Here is a 15952-nt window from a genome sequence, read left to right as displayed (position 1 = left end):
GTATATGGGAAGAGAGTGCAGCAAATCGTAAATTAATCTCTAAAGGCACAAGCCATTTAGATGTGAGTGATCAGTCATTCAGAACACTAAACATTCCAATGTCATTGTCCTGCAGTAATAAAGGATTATAAAAAAATTCAAAATATTTGACTTGAGTTAATGTATTACAAATCAATACCTAAACACACTTGGAAATAGCCCAAGTGTACATGTAATGAATGTGATGCAAATTCACATAATGCAGCAAGGTATTTCCTAGTGAAGTTTGCCTGATGTGAAGATTTTGCAACTCAGTGTTTCTCTGGGGAGGCAGTTATGAGCAGAGGCAATCCAGCAGGGTTAGGGATCATTACAAGGCAACACACTTGGCTCCTTGGGAACATTACTCATCAGTACTGCCAGACCCACTCCTCTGGCTGATGAAGAGGCAACTTTAATGGTCTCAAAAGTAAGGCTAGCCATATATGGCTGAAAGGAGTGCTGCTCCTGGCAGAATGACTGGAAGGGAGAAATAGCTGAATATGCTGGAAAACATTGCATAATTCTCCACGGCAGCTATTGCTTCTTTGTGCCATTGGAAGCTTCAAAATTTAGATGGTAAAACAAGTCCTAGGGATAAAAGGAGGAGGGACAGACTGTGTTGTTTTCTTGCTATCGAAATAGCCTTTTCAGCACAGAACAACAGAATGTGTGGTATTTACCATTTATTAGGAGAAGAAGAAAAGTCATAGGGCAGAAAATGTTGATTAATGAGGACATTGGATATGTGTCTGACTTAGCATTTTAGAAACCTCTTTTGTTTAGCATTGTTTGCTTTGCTTAATGACAAAGAGACTATTAATAAATAAATTAAATTTATGTGAAAGAGTGATATCCAGGGAAATGCTCCAATGTACATACGTCCAACCAGGCAAGCCAAAAGGTTGGACATCCATGCTTGAACAAGGTACAATTTAGTTGCATAATGTACAGCATAGTAAACATCACATGTGAGTGGGTAGTAAATGATACTTTATTTTTTCCCTTTGCTTGTTTCAAGTTCTGTATTTAAAAGTATCTTTACTTGTCTTATACTATACACTTTAAAAAAAAGAAGTCTCTAAACATGCATGCTGTTCCTAAAATTAGGGTAAATACTATAATATGGATGAATGCTTCTTTCAAGAAAACAGTACACGCCACGGTTATTGTGCAACCCACAACTCTGCTTCCTTCTATTTTTTTAAGCCATGAGTTTTTAATCAAGATTTTAGATCTTATCAAGCTAGAATCCTTGTTTGTCTCACTATTTGTCCTGCTCTTAGGCTGCAGAATATATGAAAATTGTTTCATCCCAGAAAGGTTCTCATTTTAATACCTCTTTTCTTCAGGATACAGGAACAGAATTCCTGAAGGACTGATAATTAATTGCATATTTCTCTCTGACAGTCTTCAGAAAAACAAATGAGTATTTACTCCTAGAGATGAAAGTAGATGTGATATAAAATGTTAAAAGTACTTCTATTCTACAACAGGTTTAAAACTTTTTCATGAAAACTGAGTGTCACTTAGCTTAACAGGGAGTTAAGAACTTCAGTCAGCAGATGGGTGCCTGCTGCTATTCCAGTGAGTACCTAACTGTTTATATAAGGAGGAACATTTCCAAGAAGTGGGACTCAAATTTTATCCACCACATATACAAAAAATAGATGAGCAGAGATTTGAATTTGTTTTCAAATCCCACTAAGGTACCTAGACAGTAGATCTACTACCTCCACTAATGCGTCTCTTTATGTCTGGAAATTCCACCTTGGAACTGAGATATCTCTCCCAGCTAATCATTAAACTATATCCTTAAAAAATGAATGATTTCTGAAGAAAAAGTCTACATAACTCTAAGGTTCCACAATGCGTTCTACTCAGGGACTCAATGAGAATTTGTTCTCTTCCAATCTAACTGTGACATTTCTTGTACTCTGATCAAAGAGTCTTTTTTAAGTTTTTCATTGTCCTCAGGAGATTCTGGCTTTGAGCCTTCACAAATAAACTGTGCAATGCATCTAGAATCAAGAAAGAAAGTATGGCATAATTAAGTTAAATATTGTCTCTTAGTCCTCATAAGGAATTTTTTATCTATAGACTTTTCTAGTTATTTCTGAATCAACTGCTATTAAATTAAAAATGTATGGTCTAATACTACATATTCAAACAATCTGTGGCAAGCATTCATAAATTACTACAGAAAAATTACCCGCCTTCCAAAGAAAGGTAGATAAAAATGTATGACTGTTTGAAAGCTAGCCTACAGTGATTTGCCCCATCTCCATTGTCCAGTCAAACTGCAGGGTAAGTGATGAAGAGCCATCCACGTAGCTTGTATCTGGTTGGGAGATTCCTTCATTCCTTAAATATGAATATAACAATTGTTAAAGTTGACCCTTTCACTGTACTAGAGTTTGGGGATCAGATTTCATGTTTCTTTTTTCCTGTGAAAGAGCTACTTCCTGGGGAGTCTGCTATTTTATCCACCATTTGCACCAAGCTATTTGGAAAAAACTAAACTGTTATCTTTGTTAGTGAGAATAATAGAGAATGGGAAATTCCTACAGAGGATTTTATCATCAGGAATCAAAGTATTAGAATCAGATGTCAGGACACTGAACAAAATGTTGAGCCCTAGACTGAAAATGGGCCAACCTTAGCAACGTCAGAAGTCAAATCCAAGTTCTGTGAGTTGTCCATACACGTGGGAGCTCCAAATGTTAAAGCAGTCCATGCCTGCTAGGCTGTAGCACACAGTAAGAGAAATTCAGCCCTTCTGGACACCTTTTGGTTCTAGCTGCCTTCAAGAAAATGCAAAAGATCAGATGCAAGCATCCTGAGGGAGGTATCTTACGCTCAGGCAACTTAGGAGTTTGCCACTACATTTTGTTCACACCATGGACATTTTAATTGGTATTGTTTTCCTACAAAGTTAAGGCCATTTGTCATTCTGAAGAATATTCTAATCTAAGATGGAAATAGTTTCTAAAATTTGTACCTTTCTCATCATTTATTTAGTAAAATATTTTTAAAGTTGCAGCTGAGTCATGAATTGTCCTTTTATTGCTATTGTTTGAACCTAATTGGTATCCGTATGAATTACACCATACAGTTTCATTTCTCAAAATAAATAAATCATTATGTTAGTGAATTATGCATCTATAATTCAAAACAGAGGTTCTGATGATTTACACCAGAAGGTAAATTTGAAATGGAAAATAAATAAATGGCAAACCTCTAATTACAGTTCCACAATTTAAAATGTATCTTTTGTTCTAAATATAGTTTTCTCTGAATTTCTTCTTCATAGCACAACTCATTAACATCATCATCACAGCACAAGCATTGACAACATATGCAACAATAGGGTTGGTCTCCTTGTTGCAATTGCTCTTGGTTTGGAGGAGAGTGGATTGTTAGTGGCTGAGAGTTCTAAAGATTCAGGTCTGACAGACCTGACAGACTCAACTAGGTATGAAACATACAGGATCCACCAATGGCCATTTGTTGTCAGGGTCTCTGCCAACTATCAAATACCCAAGGTGTTTTGCATCTGATGGTATCAAAGAATTTGAATTTCTAAGAAGTTCAAAGTGCTTAGACCTGTTGGAGTGCATACAGAGAAGGGCCACAAAAATGGCCCCAGGAAATGGAACACCTCTCCTATGAGGAAAGGCTGGGAGAGCTGGGGCTGTTCAGTCTGGAGAAGAGAAGGCTCTGAAGTGACCTGATAGTGGCCTTTCACTGTCTAAAGGGGAGCTACAGGAAAGAAGGGACAGATTCTTTAGTAGGGTCTGTGGTGACAGAACAAGCGGAAATGATTTCAAGCTCAAGAGGATAGATTTAGGTTAGAGATAAGGAAAAAATCTTCTACAGTGAGAGTGGTGAGGCAGTGGAACAGGATGCCTAGTGATGTGGTTCATGCCCATTCCTTGAGCCTTTCAAGGTGAGGTTTTATCAGGCCCTGGGTAACCTAATCTAGCTGTGGTATCCCTGTTCATTGCAGGGACTCGGGCTAGATGGCCTTCAGAGGTCCCTTCCAACTATAAGAATTCTGATTCTGTGAAAGTCCTTCTGTTTAAATCCTGGTGATCTCAATGTCCTGTCTCAACAGCCATTCAGGGGAACACTGACTTTTAGACCCCAGCCTCCCTCCCAGCCAGCCCAGCTGCCATTTTTGCAAGTTGTTTCTAAAGCACTGATAACCATGCCTCTGCTCCGATGGCAGAGTGGTTCCAGTCAGATGGCAGGCATTAATCCAGCATGAATCTTCTGAGCAGCTTTATCCTCTTTCTGTATGGACATCACTGTAAATCACTGAGGTGAAAATGAAGGCACTACCAAACACCACCACCCTGATCCTAGCTGTGGGAGTGAGGTCAGAAGCAGAACCATCTTTCTTCATTCTTGTGGATGCCCCCTTCCTGGAAGGATTCAAGGCCAGGCTGGATGGGACTTTGAGCAACCTGGTCCAGTGAGAGGTGTCCCTGCCCTAGCACGGGGTTGGAACTAGATGATCTTAAAGGTCTCTTCCAACCCTGATTCTGTGATTCATTTTCAGGGTGTAATATGAGGATTTTAGCGTTCCAGCCCGTGGAACGCCTTTGCCAGGCGGGCGAGACAAGCAGACGAAGCCAGATCCACGAACTGCCCCCAGCTTCCCGGCAGCCGTTACTCCTCGCGCCAAGCACTGTGGGCGCGGTTCTCCCGGGCACGCCCCGCCCCCCCCTGCCCGGGACGGGGAGTCCCGTGGCGCATGCGCAGTAGCTCCGGCACCGCCGAGCCTCGGGGAGTTGCGGAGCGGCGTGCGGGTCGGCGGTGGTGCGTGGCCGGCGGTGCTCGGCTACTCGCACGGCGACCGCCGGGCGGGCGGCAGCGGTGAGTCAGGGGCAGCGCCGCGGAGGTCGGGAGGGACGGTAGCGGGGAGGTGACGGCCGCGGGTTGGGGGAGTAATGGGTGTCGGTGTGACTGCAGAGGGCGCCGGGCTTGGAGTAGGAACGCGTGGCGGTCCGACGGCAGCGCTCCTTCCCCTGCAGCTGCGGGCGGTGGGGCTCGCCGAGCCGCCGGGAGTCTGCCGTCGGCGCTGGGAGAGGAGTCTGTCCTTCCCGGTACTGCCAAGTTCTTTCTAGAGGGGAGAAGCAGCAGCAGCACAACAAGGAGCTCTATCCGTCTGTAAACTTTTTTCACTTCTAGCAGCCGCCGAAAGACTCGGTCATCGCTGGGTGAGAAGCAGCGGGGGCTGGGAGGCCACTCCGCTGGAGCTCTGCTGAGCCTAACGCTGCCAAGAGAGCGTCTTGTTCCTCTTAACAGGGAGCAGGAGGGGGCAGAGAGCCTCAGCATCATCCCAGCTGCTGGGGTCGAGCGGGGTGGGAGCAAAACCGAGAGGAACGGAGCCAGTGGGTAAGGGGATGAAGGCTTCAGGAAGATTGAGGTGCTTGAGAAGCTCGTGCTTTGCATTATCTCTTTGTTATGGATGAGACTTAATAACGCCGAGGAATACCTGGAGGGCGGGTGTCGTGTGGATGGAGCCAGGCTCTGTTTAGTGGTATGCAGCAACGGGACAAGGGACAATGAGCACGGACTGGAGCACAGGAAAGAAGTTGCTTATTGTGTTGGTGACAGGGCACTGGAACAGGCTGCACAGAGACGTGCTAGAGTCTCTTTCTCTGGAGATATTCAAAACGCACCTGGGTGCTTTCCTGTGTGACCTGCTGTAGGGGAGCCTGCTTTAGCAGAGGGACTAGATGAGTTCCAGAGGTCCCTTCCATCAACTATGGTACTGTGAGTCTGAGGAGAGGGACAGTTACACGGGTATTGGAATTCTAAATTAAAATCATTGCCTTAGACTTGTTTTAGACACCATTGCTTCTGATTTCCCCTGATTTCCCATCTTCTCGCTATGTTGGCAGCATTGTTATACAGCAGTTCATGGAGTATTAGCTACAGGCTCAGGCTAACTTCTCACGCTTCTTCTGATTAACCTCATTATTGCTTCAGTCTGGTTCTCTGCTACGCCACAGGAATGCTTATGACAGCTTAACGTGTGCAAGGGGTTTACTTATTTCTCTATAAGAAAATATGTATGTAAAAGCACCGTCAATTTTTTTTTTGTGTGTATATATATATACACACACACACATATACGTATGTATACAATGACACAGGCAGATGCACACAGCCCCATTCAAAGAGATGGCCAGCATGGCAGTTGAACAATTTTGGGCCCTCTGTAGAACTGAGGGAGTGCCATTAATAAAGTGGTTGTGGGGGAGGTCAGCTCTGTGAGGCAGCTGGCAGCCGTAGGTATCCAGGAAGAGTGAGTTTGTGAGCAGTTCCTGCTGCTTGCCAGGGCAATGAGATTAGAAGCCAGGAAAGAGGGGATGAAAGGTTTCTGTATGGAAATGCTGTGCACAACTGCAGAAGTGAGACTTTTTACTCATCTGTTCAGCCATCTCACTTTTAGATAAGGAAAGCCTGTTTTCCAGAGCTGGTTAAGAGAGCCTGGGATTCCTGAGCACCTCTGTTTCCTTGGAATTGGCAAACATCAGGAAATCCCCAGACAAAACGTGGATTATCTTTCTCAAGCAAGTTCATCCAGGGATTTGCAGCCAAGTAATGCTACAAGATTCTGTGTTAGCTCAAACAACAAAGCATTGCATCTTGTTAATAACACATAAGGTGTTGAGATTAAGACCCAGTGACTTTGGTTTTCTTTGGTTAATGGTAAGGAGTAACACACAACTACAGTAACTGCTAATATTGTCATTTCCAGAAACATTCCAAATGAAAAGGTTTTTTTTAATTTAACTTCAGTCTCCTCATACATCTACGTTGAACTACAGTTAACTACTAAGTAATAACATACTGTTTGTTGAATAAAAATTCCTGTTATACTCAAAGTGGGAAAGGGCAGAGTTTTCAAGAAATAGAATTGCTCGTCTAAACCTGTACTGCTTTTGCAAATCAAGCTCACAGACTTTGGAAAGGTACCCCTAAAATAAAATGCGTTTAGTTAGTGTCCACACTTAAACAGCATTTTAATGTTACTCTGTGGAGTCATGAGGGAACTTTGAAGCAGAAGCACAGACAGAATGTGCTTTAGCATTAGCTTGTTTTAGGACATACTGTTAGGAAACGTTTGTGTTTTCTGTGCTGTTTTAAGCAGCTCCTTATTCCTGTCATCTTTTACCTCATGTTGTCCTGCCTGTCTCTGTGGTCTCCTTCTCTTGTAAGAGCATAACCATTTTCTATACACACGATGAGGTAGATCACAAAATTAATAGTACTGGGGAAAAAATAAGTCTGACCTGCATCTGACCCTGCATCATTTTCCTTACCCAGCAGCTCTTAGAACCAGCTGGGTGGGTGAGGGAGCACCACAACATGCAGCTGGTACCACTTACTCCAAGTGTACTGGAAAAAATAATAAGTCGTTTACTTCCCTTGTACAAAAATCCTGTAAATCTCATTTGCTTTGTATGTTCCCACTTTTTCCGGATTCCTATGGATGAGGATTTTATTCTCTGCACAGTCCTGTCAAGGTCTTTCCCTTTCAGGCCCTCAGCTCAATTCTGACTTTCTGTGCTGCTTTTCATATCACCTTGCTCTATCCTCTTTATTTCCCACCGGCTGTGTTTCCAGGGTGCTACCTTTCTCTGGCTTGCATTTCTGTAGTTTCTTTTGCTCCAGCCTCCGAAGACAGTCATTCTTCCCCACCCCTCCCCGCATCCCTTGCTTCCTCTCTCACATTATAAACAAAAGTAGTTGCAGTGTGCAGTAGAAAACAATGCAGCACTGGCAAGGGAGTGGACTAAATGACCTAATGTCTAATGTCTGTTCTCCTGCCAGCTATTTTTATTCAAGTTCAGATGTCAGTAACTTTTTGACCTTTTGAAATCTAATCTGACAATACCCTGACTTTTCTTTGTTTACCCTTGTTCTGTTTACTGATTCTTGTTTAGTAAAAGTTGATACGTGTTTGTGAGATCTGAAATGAGCTTATCTGATTGCCATCAATTTTGTAACATTTCAAAAGCAAAGCCTATCTGCAGACAGGGTAAAGAAGCTGCATGCTCACTACCTGAAGTCACACCATGCTTAGAAGGAAATATGTTTGTGGAAAGCTGATGTATAAATGTTTTAAGCTGGAGCTCACTTTTACCCAAGCTGATAGGTAAGGATTATGTAAAACATCTTTGAAAGTTATGCAGCTGCTCAGAAATACACTTAGAAAAGGTGAGAAACATATTTGCACAGCCCAATATAACGGAGTTTGCATCTAGGCTAAGACTTCCAAAACAATACAGTGGCACAAAAAATGTTGCCTGTTTTCAAAACGAGTGCTTCCTTTTATTGTTTTGTTTGGTTTTGTTGATTTTTTTTAAATCAAATTTTATCCATTGCATTGTGCCATGTATGTGCTCAGTGGAGTGTTTCTTCAAAGCATTTGAAGCAACCTTCTCAAGTTGCTTTGAAATCACTTTTAGAAGTCGTCATCTTTTGTTTTCAGATTACCCACTGAATGTACTTTTAGCTTTTCAACACACTAGTCAGCTCTGCTTCAATATAAGTACTCCAGCAGTGGTCAGATTAAGTGATACTAAAAATCAGAGAGAGAACACATGAAAAGTAGTACTGCAGTAGTTTATCAAGGTTCATTTTGTTGCCTGAATCTGCCTAACTTGTTTTTGCCAGAAGTCTAGGTTAGGTGAGAGTTTTTTGTTGCTTACACCAAGATGCTATGTGCTGTTGTTGTAAGTCTGGATATTCCTGTTTTGCTGAGCTTTTTGTCTTGTAGTATAAGAGTGAATGCCATGAACCAATTTCAAGAATCACTTCACATCAATATGTCCTTAAATCCCTATCTCTAAATGAACTGTCAGGTGTGTAGTATCTATTACTATTAGCTGTATTTCTATATTACTAAGTGTTTAGTATTCAACATTGAAGAATGATTCTTTTTTCACTCAGGAGACTTAAATGTGTTATCTTGCTGGTGAGAAGCAGTTTATAGGAATGCTACCAGATAGTGGCATTCATCAGACATGAACTTTTGCACCTGCCTGTGGATAAACCTGCCAGGCTTATCAGTGTATATTTACTGACCCTGTGTGTACACTTCAGCTTGTAGAGCCTTACGTCTGAGCATTTGCTAAAGCTGGGAAGAGAAGCACCTTCCTTTTCGTTCTTTTCCTAACCTTCATTCTCGCTGCAGTGGGAAAGAGGTTTCACCAGCAGTATCCTCAGCAAACTCTCTTGCCTGCCTTCCTGTAGTAATACCCTGCAGCATCTCAAATTAGTGCAGTCCTTGACATTTTCTTTCAGCGCTGCTGAGCAATCTGAGTATCAGAAATGAAATGGACTCACTGTGCTATTTTCTATTTGCTGCTGCTTATCAGAGCTGTGGGCAGCAACAAAATAAAGGCATGACTTAGAACTGAGTGTGTGGCTTTGTAAGCAGCTTAGCTGATCTAAGCATGTCCTACTGCTTGAAAACAAGCTCTTGCTTTTCCTCTCCATCCTTGTTAGATTTTGCATTTATACTGTTTCCCTAATACTATATAGTCAACTGGACCAGGAGATGATTTGTTTTTAAACAAACTCAGGCACGCAGAAGGCTTTCCATTAGCTGGAGGGCTGCCAGCCAGAGCCTGTGTTAGTTCAGGGAGGAAGCAGGACAGTGTGGCTGTCTGTGGGGGGGGAGGGGGGAACTACCTGCTCGGACAGCAGCTTTACTGGTGCATTGCTGTCTTACAGTGCATCACTATCTTTCTTTGCTGTCATCATTGGAGAGCAGCAGCTTGAATGGCAAGATCCATGGAATTTCTTCCAAGAGGAGAAAGGACCGGTGAATAGATCTGGGGGGACAAAGTCAGGTGAGAAACAGGATAAGCAAGCTTATCTTTTATGGAAAGACTGCTTGTGGCAAACTATAAAGCCCGGCTACAAGCTTGTCATGTGTACATTTGTCTTGGAAAAACTGAAATGTCAAAGTGTTTACAGTACGGCTATTCTTCTGGAGCTCTGGGCAAAAAGGTTAGATGGAATTTCTGTTCAAGTGACTTGATCTACATGAAAATACAAAAGGTTGAGCTGCAGCCACTGGTGGCAGAAAGCCTAGGAAGTTTCTCCAGTGACCTCTGTAGTGCGTTTCATTTGTATGTGTATACAACAGAATTACCACGTTAAAAAGAAAAATCAATGACCTTTTTGTGTGTATTAGAGATTCCTGTCCTTTTCCACATTCTCTAGGTGATGGAGAAGGTATACACCCTTTGAATCTCCCAAAAACAAATGTTAGGCATTGAAATACAGTTGATGATCTTCCTGTTGCAAATAATTTTTTAGCAATTAACTCTTATCCTAATTGCATGAGTTTTTGACATAACTAAGATAAATCTCATCTTCAAATGGTGTTAATTTTTTTTTCGTTAATTTGGCATGTCGGTATTTAATTGATTTCAGTGTGTAAAATTTTTCTTGCCCGAAGTCTTTTAAAACTGATTTTTAAAACCATAATCCTTCACAATGTTCTTGGTTTATATTTTTTTTTTCATGCTTCCTACTCACAAGCAAGATGTGTAATGCACTGAATCACTTTATAAGCAGGAGAGCGTCAATAGTTTTATTGTTTTCATTCTGGGAGCTGCTCTACTGCTTTCAGTGCTGGAAAGTATCAGAAATTCTTTGTAACTATGCTCTGATACTAGTGGCTTTGTGGCTACTGGAACTCTTGGCTTTGTTTCATGTGGAGTTATGCTGTGTGGTTGATCATTGAGAGGCTGTGACTTAAAGCTTTTCTATGGTATTTATTTCAAAATTAACTTGTCTTACAGTCTTTTCTTGAATGATGATGTTCAAAATGGTTCTGTAGTTTGCTTTATTTTGCTAAAATTGCACAAATACAATTTTATTTTTCTACCATTGTGTACTAGCTGATTGAAAAGGACCAGTGAGTGTAATTGTTGGACTGGAGGACATGAGGAAACCCCAGGAAGACGCACAAAGCCCTTTTGCTAAAGGAAAGCCATATAAAAACAGGAAAACTATGTTAGTACCCTTTGAAAAGAAATACTGTTAAAGTATTTGGCATTTCTAGTAACTCTTATGGAATTGTATCAGTTTAAGATGAAAATTGGTACTTGATATGTAAACAAAAGGCAGTTTGTTATTGGGACTTAAAGGGGATGTGCAGAACTAGTTTACTGAGAGGTTGGCTTCAATGGCAAACGCAGTCTAGGAAGTTTATACCTCCTTTCTGCAGAAGCCTGCGAGAGTGAAGGGGTGGAAGAGGAGAGGGAGACTAATGGGGAGGTTTGGGTAAAGCTGCAGTGCAGAGCATGAAACTGCCTTAGCCCAAATCAGGGGCAATGATCTTCAGTAGAGGGTGGGTGGAAGGGAGGAGAAATTCCTTCACTCCTCTTCATGACTGAAGCCAAACCATCTTGTTACCATCTTGTTTTACTACACTGCAAACGTGTAAATCATCTGGTATGATTGTGTGTAGGCTTGTTCAAATGTGTGATGCTTTAGAAGAGACAGTCAGAATGTGTGCACACTTAACTTGTATGGAAATTCAAGTAATGCTGAGAAGGGGAAAAAGAGGGTGGCTGTTATGAAAGAAGGAAGGAGCAATATTAAAAAAAGATATTTTCTGCTTTGTATAGAGTATTTACCCTATAACTGGCTGAAGTTCTTTTATGGTTTCTAATGTCATATACCTTTGTGTGCTCTTTTTATGAAGTCCCCCTATGTATCAAAAAAAAAAAATCTTAAAAATTCTGTAGTAGGAGTTGTTTCCTGTTATCTTTTTTCCTAGTCATCATATAATTCAATAAGATGAACTATATATTTATAGCTTTCTTATAATTCTTCTGGCACTTCTGTGCAATTTAATTTTCGTGTGACTGGAAAATCCCATTAAAACATGCTCTGAAATGCCATTGTATGTGCGTTGCTTCAGGGCAAAAACAGGCTGAGTGGAAACTTGTATGGAAATGTGCTGACAGTGCATAAATATTTAGAAGACAAGGCTTTGTTTGCACATTTCTCTGTGAAGTGCTACACTGTAGAGAAATTACTTTTTATTGCTTCTGGATAATTTTTCTAAATTAAATGAGGTGTGAGACATTGGACTACCAAGCATGTGCTAAATGCAATTTCCAAACAGATCTGAATATTCACCACACCTTTTCTTCACAGAAGAGCAAAATAAACTTTATGAAGTGGCAGGCTTAGGTTAGTTATAAAATTACTGCATGAACAGCAAAGATGCATAAAATGATCCACATTCTTTTGGCTATTGAAGTTCACGTTCTGAGCTCTATTTTCCTCATTTCCCTTTATTTCAAAAATAGCTTTAGTTTAGAATTGATGTTGCTCCTTAACCTTTAGAGCAGTGCAACGATTTCAAGTAACAGCCTCAGAGAATTGAGGACAATCTTTTTCAAATGTGCAGAATTGTCAGATCTTTCTTCTCTTCATCTGGGAAGAGTATTGGATACGGGCTGATGCAGTTGGAGGCTGAATTTTGTACAGCCACTTTCTGTTATTGGAAAAAGCAGGAAAGTATTGTTTGTGACATTTGGGTCGTGGTTTTGCTGTTTGAAAGAAGTGTTGGGGAAGAACTATCTATAAGAATTTCCAAGTAGGAAAAATTGTACATTTTTTAGCCTTGGTCTTGTGACCTATTCTGAATAAGGTGAACAACATTCTTGCAATGAATGTGTATTCTGGTGAATGGACAATGGCTCAGGTACTGTTGCTTGACTTTGTGTCCCTTTATTATTGAAGAAGCTGGTAAGAAATTTTGGAGAGAAAGCTACTGAAAACAGTGATAATGGAAGTCCTAAACTGGATTTTAATTTTACAGCCTGTGATTGCAAGTTTCACTCCCTTGTTTGGGGTGCGTTTTGTCTGAGGAGTGTTTGCAGAGGGTGGGAGGTGGCTGCATTGTCCCCTGCTTACCAGGTTAGCTGTATGCCTTTTTTTTTCTTTATTTTCCCACTGGTGTTTCTGAGCAAAACCTCTGATGTTTTGGGCTTCTAGTTCTTAGATTTATACACTGCATACCACGGGGCCCAGTGTGTTGTTTCTGTTAATTAAAGTACGTTCAACACACTGGTTGAATTTGAGAAGAGTTGAGTCCTTGACTGGACTGAATTCTTATCAGAGTATCGTTTAATCTCTGAAGGGAAAACACAGCTTTTGAAGATGAGACAAACACGCAGATTGCTCAAAAAATCCATTTTTACTGTGATATGAAGTGTTTTGTTTGTTTGGATTTGATTTTTGGTTGTTGTTTCTTTTGTTGTCATAGTGTTCTGTAGTCTTATCTTTGTTGTTTTTTGTTTTGGTTTGGTTGGGGTTTTTTGATTTCTTTTTTTATTTTTAATTCCCTCCAGCTGTAGGTAAGCTTTGCATTTTCAGGTTTTGCCCTGGAAATGGAGGGTTTGGGTTGGGCCTACTCATACTTAGCAGCCCATCCACTGCTTGAAGGAGTTTCATGTTATCTGTGTTTTAGTCTGCTTGTTTGTTGAAGGAGTTCTTTAGCTCCACAGGAAATTTTGCCAGCCATTCACTGTTGTCCCATAACAACCTCTGAATCTTTGTTGAGGAATTATGTTATCTAGAGCTTCCTTCCTCACAGCTTCTTGCTACTTTGCTTCTAATCATACAGTACACTGGGTGTATCTGCAGCAGCATTTTGGTTCAGATGAGGTGTGTTTTGTGGAAGCAAAACTCCCAGTTGTCATCTCTTTCATTGCTTTGGTTCACACTGTGGAGTCGTTTAAAAACAATGAAATTGAATTACTTTTGGCTGAAAGTAAGTGGAAAGATGTGTTTCGAAACCAAACCTAATGCAGGCCAACAACCACACGTTATTCCTTCAGCTCATGGAATGAAATCAGACCTATTGCAAAGCAAAATTTTCACCATGCCTGTTGTGTTAGTGTTGGGCCCTCAGTGCCAGCTGCTTTGTTCATTAGACTTGTTTCTATTGCTCTGAATTCCTGACTAATGTGAGTGTAGTCATTGACAGAGATAAATCTGCAGTGCTTATAGGCTATTATTCATGACCACTGTACTAGTTTCAAAGGAGTCCATCTATTCAGGCCAAAGTTTGAGTAGATACTATTGAAGTAGTTAACAGCCTGAGTTTGATTTGGAAGTTATCACTTAAACTTAAACTGTAATTAGATCAGGGAGCACCACAACTGTAATGAAGCTATCTTCTTGCCTCTGTCGCTCTTGCACTTTCCTACTTCGGTAATCTGAGTTCTCTTCTGTTCTCTACTATACATATTTTTTTGTGACCCAGCTGTTAACCAAATCACAATGTTCTTAGACACCTTCTATGTGCTGGCTGTGCTATTTTCTTATTTTAATTTCTCCAACTTTGTCTTAGTAACCTGTAAACGTTTACACAGGCTGAGGCTGTAGGCTTATTGACTGCTTACCTTCTGCCAGTGAAAATGGGTAATGATTTGCAGTTGTCCAAGGCACCTGTTTCCTGAAAGGCTTCCACAATGGTGAAACCCATCTATACTTCACTAAAAACTTTATAGGGTTACTCTGTTCTTCTTGATCATTGATTTTCAGGGAATACTTGAGGTAATGCATGAAGAAGTCTCGGTGTCAGATTTGGTTTAAAAGCATTGAAGAGAGCAAAAGTTAGAATGATTACATTATATGGTATCACTGCTTCTGATGCAATACAAAATTAGGATAAAAATACAGCTTACTGTTGATAATCTTATGTAAGCATGCATCATTCTCGCTAAAAAAAGTAGAGGAATTGATTATTGCCATGTCAATGTTTACATGGGTTATCAAGTTCATTACTCCAAATTTGAATTCCCAAAGCAGAGTAATTATGTCTAACCTGGAGCAATGTCTTTTAGTATCAAGCTTACAGAAACTTGGGGTGTTTGAGTTGCTGCTACGTATGCTGATGAGAAAGGTCTCTTGAGCATTTATGTAGTTTGGGTGTCAGTCCTGTCAATCCTGATGGTCATGTCAGCATTCATTTTTCTCAAGAACTACCCCATGTGTCCCAGTGTGCTTGGAAAAAATGAAACTAGCCAAAACCCTCTTCAGAAAGGAAAGTGGTGGTACTTCTCTGAACAGGTGTCCTGCTTGCCAAAACGTGTGTGTTGAGAGATGGTTCATGCCTGGTTGGGAAGGAAGGTAAGGAAGAGCTGTCTTAACTTATTGAAGGAGCTTGACAGGAACCAGGGAATAAATAGCCAGAATATTATTGCAGCTGTAAAACAACAGGAAAAAAAATAATAAAAGCTTTCAGAATGGGTCATGAAGCTGAGGCAGAAGCTTAAGACTACAACTTCAGCCAGCTGAAACACTGCCCAGTGGCAGTCATGAGTGGCCTTTTCTGTCAAATGCAGCTCTGTAAGAGTTGTACTTAGCATGCAAGTTCTGGGAGTGATTATATATTCTATTGATTTTAAGGCGTAATGGCAGTCCCCTAAGTACAAGTTTCTCTTACTGATCCAGGCTGTGGTTTCAAACCCTATGTAATCAAAATTAATGGTAATGTGTTATAATGCTGTGATTGGATAGCATTTACAAACCTGAAGAGTTTTTTCATGTTCTGTTTCACTCATATCCATGGTCTTTGTGATCTTAGGTGGGACAATTCTTTTATATCTTTGTCTGATAGTAGTTTCCAAAGTGTTTAATCCCTCTTTATTCCTGGCCTGACTCCATGGCTAGCTGCTATTGCCAACAGATCAAACTTTGAAAGTACAACCTTTTCCCATATCCTTAAAGCATGGACATCCTGCTCAGAGCAAAAGTAATATATTTCTCCAGTGTCTGCATTCATGTAAATCCTTTTGTGCACTTTTCCGAAGGAAAAAAGTTCTTTTGGAGAAGATTGCAATAAGTAAAGTTGTAGCCTTCTGTAACATTT

General features: G+C 40.7%; 1 protein-coding gene across 2 annotated transcripts in view; it reads left to right on the top strand.

Moving 5' to 3' along the window:
* The first annotated feature begins 4765 nt into the window (after positions 1 to 4765).
* Positions 4766 to 15952, top strand: part of PRRG1 (proline rich and Gla domain 1) — a 30179-nt gene continuing 18992 nt past the window's right edge. Inside the window, exons 1-2 of one of the 2 annotated variants that reach the window (XM_090123933.1) lie at positions 4795 to 4899; positions 9778 to 9896. Coding sequence is in view for 1 of the 2 variants with exons in the window: in XM_031594561.2 (XP_031450421.2) it covers positions 4778 to 4899 (122 nt within the window). In the remaining variant the exon portion in view is untranslated. Of the gene's footprint in view, positions 4900 to 9777; positions 9897 to 15952 lie in introns of both variants that reach the window. The other variant, XM_031594561.2, reaches the window with a different exon arrangement.

This window comes from Phasianus colchicus, chromosome 1 (genome assembly GCF_987193195.1).
Source record: "Phasianus colchicus chromosome 1, bPhaCol1.hap1.1, whole genome shotgun sequence".
In the NCBI taxonomy this organism is placed as follows: domain Eukaryota; kingdom Metazoa; phylum Chordata; class Aves; order Galliformes; family Phasianidae; genus Phasianus; species Phasianus colchicus.
This window is presented reverse-complemented; position numbering and strand designations above follow the sequence as displayed.